The sequence below is a fragment of the Microtus ochrogaster genome, linkage group LG1 (assembly GCF_000317375.1).
Source record: "Microtus ochrogaster isolate Prairie Vole_2 linkage group LG1, MicOch1.0, whole genome shotgun sequence".
NCBI lineage: Eukaryota > Metazoa > Chordata > Mammalia > Rodentia > Cricetidae > Microtus > Microtus ochrogaster.
This window is the reverse complement of record NC_022027.1, coordinates 7106514-7111436: the sequence shown is the minus strand read 5'-3', so window position 1 is coordinate 7111436 and position 4923 is coordinate 7106514. Positions and strand designations below refer to the sequence as shown.

At 48.8% G+C, this 4923-nt stretch overlaps 1 protein-coding gene across 1 annotated transcript in view; it reads left to right on the top strand.

The window, feature by feature from the left end:
* The first annotated feature begins 4734 nt into the window (after positions 1-4734).
* The window catches only part of Igfbp3 (insulin like growth factor binding protein 3), a 7890-nt gene continuing 7701 nt past the window's right edge, over positions 4735-4923 (top strand). The window contains exon 1 of the mRNA XM_026784974.1: positions 4735-4921. Coding sequence (XP_026640775.1) covers positions 4857-4921 — 65 coding nt within the window. The 5' untranslated portion in view covers positions 4735-4856. The remainder of the gene's footprint in view (positions 4922-4923) is intronic.

Sequence of the window (4923 nt, the reverse complement as noted above, 5' to 3'; positions counted from 1 at the left end):
AGGGGAGAGAGAGAGGGGAGAGAGAGACAGAGAAAACACAGGCCCCAGAAGCTCTGGAGGAGGAATTGGTGCTAGGGGCAACCAACTGGATGAAAAGCGCTCTCCAGTTGTCTTTTCTTCTGGATTCATTGGCCAAGGAAAGAACCTGTTATATTCGGGTCAATGTGAAGACCACATGCATTGTGCCAGCAGGCTGGAAACATCAAGTGCAGTAGGTTATCATGTGGAACAAGGAGACAAGGCATCTGGGCTGCAAGCTGGCACCCACTGGAGTACAAAACTTCACATTTAAGATTTGCTCAGGTGACTAGGCAAACACAGAAATGAGCTCTGACTTCCCATCCACAGGGATCTAAGAGTTGTTCCTTCCATCTACACCACGAATCTACTTCACCCTATCCTCAGGGTTTGCAGTCTGCTTCATGTCCGAGTCAGCAAGGAAGAATGAGCCAGCAGTACCTTCGTGTGTATTCTGCACCGTTCCCCAGCCTTTCTTACTATTCCTGGCATTGTGAGCTTGGTTAGCAGTGAGACGTGAAGCCAAAAGGAACTGCCTTTACCTAACGGAAGGAGACAGCTGTCCCCAGGATAGGATAGTGGGCACTGTGTGGATGTCTGAGTAGAAGCTGCACTGCTGGGGAGAAAACACCACATCCAGGACGTTACTGTACTAAATCGAAGCATCCTGCCAGAGAGGGAGTTCTCGGAAGTGCTGTGTTTTCTGCAGAACGTGGCTCAGCCTTCTCTCCAGCAGCCGGCCATCTACCTCCAAATTGTCACACCAGACAGCACTGCCTCTGAGGAACCCCAGCCCCTAGGATCTGCATTCCAATGCCATCTTCTCCCTCCCACTCGATGCAGCCACCTTCGCTCCCACGCTTCAGAATTCCACCTACTCCAAAGTACACTTGCCAAGGCCAGTACTGCCTCTTCTCAACCCACCCCATCTTTTCTGGACAGAGCAACTCTCTGAGCCGGGTTTCTCAACCTTCCTAATGCTGAGACCCCTTTATACAATCCCTCACGTGTGGTGACCCCCAGCCAGAAAATTATTTTTGTTGCTACTTCATAACTGTAATTTTGCTACTGTTGTGAATCATAACCTAAATATCTGTATTTTCCAGTGGTCTGAGACGACCCCTGTGAAAGGATGGTTTGACCTCCAAAGGGGTCGAGATCCACAGTTGACAGCCACTACTGTCCTGGGAAAATACTTCCTCTTCTCCCTCTGCTGGCCTTGCAGTTCTGTGAGGCTCAAATGCCACCACCCCTCTGAAGCTTGTCCTGGCCACCTAAACAGGTCTGTCCTTCAACTGTTGGGATATTACACTTGTGAGACCCTCTGCTCTCTCTGTGGTCATGCTACCCATGAGCCTTTGGTCTCCACTGATTTCCCCTGGACTGCCTGTGGATCTTTGTGGCTCGTACAAGCTTCAGTGGGGCTCTTTGGGTAAATCACCTGCAACACTATCAATGGCAATGATTTTTGGTAGTTATGGTCCCTTAAAAGTTTGGAAGATGTAACTCTGGGAGACTCACCCAGAAGCTGACCTGAGGGAGGAAAAATTAGGCTCTTTGTCCCCACCCACCTACCCTGGGTGCAATTCCCAAGTTTTAGGCTGACTAACACTGAGTCCTAGAAATTAGGTCTCCAACATTCCCTGCCCTTAGGAGTCTGGCCTTTCCACCAAGAGACTAGTAGAGATCAGTAAAGATGACAGCCACATTCCTGGGGACATCTGGAGCCAGTGCCTGTTGCCTACAATGCTAAGGACTTGAGGTTCTCTGCTTGCTTGGTGTGATTTGAATGTATTTGGCCCCATAATCTCATAGAGAATGACACTATTAGGAGGTGTGGCTTTGTTGGAGTGGGTGTAGCTTTGTCAGAGGAAGTGTGTCACTGTGGGGGAGGGCTTTGAGGTTTCCTATGCTCAGGATACCACCCAATGTCTCAGTCGACTTCCTGTTGCCTGCAAGATGGACTCTCAGCTACAACTCCCTCACCACGTCTGCCTGCATACTACCATGCTCCGCATCATGATAATAATGAACTAAACCTCTGAAACTGTAAGCAAGCCCCTAAATTAAATGTTTTCCTTATAAGAGTTGACATGGTCATGGTGTCTCTTCACAGCAATAGAAACCCTGAGACACTTGGCCAGCCCTGAGCAGAAGAAGAAAGACCAATATCATGCACAAAGGAATCCAACTAAAGCCAATGGGCTCCAGACAGTAAGGAGTTTGTATCAGTTGGGTAAGACAAGCAGCTGGCAGTTGGAATCTCTAATTATAGTTAGGTCAGTGGGCGGGGCTCTGTTCGGAAACAGTGAGCCCCCAGCCCATTGTCATTATTCACAATTGAACGCCAAGTCCCTTCTGAAGGGAAGAATACATCTTCACCCCTGCCCACGTTACATTCATAGCCACAAACACCAGTTTTAAAGTTTGACATAATTAACTAACATGTCATAAAATTACATTTTCTCCCATCTAAATCCTTCCAGAAATAATTATTTTCAGGGGAGGTGCCCTAAAGTTTTTGTCAAAAAAAAAAAAAAAAGCTAACTATTAAAGCAAAATTCTCGTCGTCCAATTGCCACTGATGTACTTGGTTGGTGCACGATTCCATGAGAAAGATGATGAAGGTCAGCATAAAACATTTGGAGGAACCGAGCCTCTGAAAACTCTTGAGACGCCAGTCAATTCAGGCGGAGACCTGGAGCTTTGGCGCCCTCTAGGAGTCCTGCTTGGAACAAGCGTTCGTTTCTCAAACTGCAAGGGCTCCTTCTTTGTGAAGAGAGCCACTCTAAAGACTTTTTATCTTTTCCAAGCCATTCCTTCTAGGCTTCCCCTGCCTCCTAGCGTGATGATAAAGCCGGGTAAAAGTGCTACACTGACCACTGACCAGACTGGTTCTGTGTGTAACATTGTACCTAACAGAGGGGAAGCCTGCCACATCTAGAATCATTTTTGATACTGAACCTTGTTCTAATTTTGGAGTCAAGGTCTCTGTGGTTATTTAAAGAACAAGTGTAACACTGGGTTTTTTTTTTCTTTCAATTTCCCAATGAAATCAGAAGCCCTATTCTTGGGCGCTGATACACGGGAGAAAAGGAGGGACAATCAGGGCAGTTTTTGGTAGATGATGATAAGTCTAGCTGCAACCTGAGCACTATGAGGAAGAAATGTCTGACAATTGGGGTGCTGGGCCTTGGCTGGCTACCACAGAGCTCAGGCCTTCACGTTTCTGATCTTCGATTTTTTTCTTTAATAATGCCTAGCATTATCATTTAATAATAAAGAAGAATTAAATTTAAAATAAATCATTTTAACTATAATTAAAGCAAATATAAATAGATGGAAAGTGAGCCACAGATTCAGGCAGACATCAAGACACATGGTGGATGAATCAGTTTCACCAAAAACTGCATGGTGGATAACGGAGGGATATGTGGGGAAGGCGTCTTGGTTTGCTTTCTACATAAAATTGCATAGGTCCCCCCCCCTCAAAAAAAAAAAAACAACCTCTCCAGTCCCTACTGTAAACACTCATTTCAAGGGCATCCAGGGAAATTTTCTTCCAATTGCCCCCACAAGTTCCTGTCACTCATCCGCAAACGATTAAAAAAGAAAAAGGGGAGAGAAAAAAAAATAATAATAAAAGGCCGGAAAGTTTGTCAGTTCAATTCTGGACCACTAGCGTCCTCTGTTGGTCGCCTACGGAAAGCGCGTGTAAACTTTCAAGAGACTAGACAAGAGAAAGTTGGATGGCTGAGAGAGCCAACTCAAGAGCTCTATTGCGTCAGGATTTCAACTCTTCGCGGTGTTCAGGATGCGCGGATTCGGCTGCACTAGAGCGTATCGCAGAGAATTTAGCACAGGGATGCAGTGATGACTTCAAAAATGGTTGTGAAAATTAAACGTCTTAGGTACTCTTTGGCTATTAATCATGTTTCAATGGCACCCGCTTCAGTGTCTCCGTAGTTACTTCATCGTAGATGTATCTGCTTAACTAAAAAGAAACTCCCAAGTAAGAACTTGTGAAACTTAACATCTTTAAAACCACCTTCCCGTAAGGACGCACTCGCTGCCCATTCGGCTAACTGGGGAAGTGCGGCTTAGTAAGAGATTTGAGTCACAACCGCTTTGAAAAGCAAATCTTTAGAACCCACGACCATCACGTTCAATTGTTCAGTGCGAGACTCTGGAGGCTCAAGTGGCCAACGGTGCAGATTTAAATATGATCCGAGCGTTCTCGCTGGAAAATGCAACATGCTCTACAAGAGGCTTTCAATTACAGAAACTTTGCAAAGTACACAGGAGTTGAATGGGCCCACGCCAGCTTCTCAAACATAAATCAGCTCAGGAGGGCACCTAAACCCGGCATCCAGGGGTGAGGGGCTGCAGCGTCCGGGGCGCCAAGTTGGCTGAGAGTCATTTCATTGGGGGGAATCAAGAGGCCCTGAAGCGACTAGGGCTCAAGGTGGCCGGGAGTGCCCACGGTTCCCGGGGACGAAGGGGTGGCTCGAGTACAGGGCGTGCGCACACGGAGCAGGTGCCCAGTGAAGACGCGCGCAGCGCGCCCCCGTCCTTCGTCCCGCTTCCCGGGGAGGCGCGGGCCCCGGAGCCGAGCCTGCGCCAGCCCACCCCACCCCACCCCCACCCGCGCCGTTCCGGGGCGTGTCCTTCCACACCCCGGCTTCTATATATCTGCCTGCTCTCCCAGGCTGCCCAGATGCGAGCTAGAGCTGCTGCTGGACGCTGAAGACCTGCTGCTCGCTTCCCTACATCCCGCAGCCTCGTCCCGCGTGCTCCACTCCGCTCCCCTCCGCCGATCCGCAGGCCCGCCGCGCGCCATGCATCCCGCGCGCCCCGCGCTCTGGGCCGCTGCGCTCACCGCACTCACTCTGCTCCGCGGGCCGC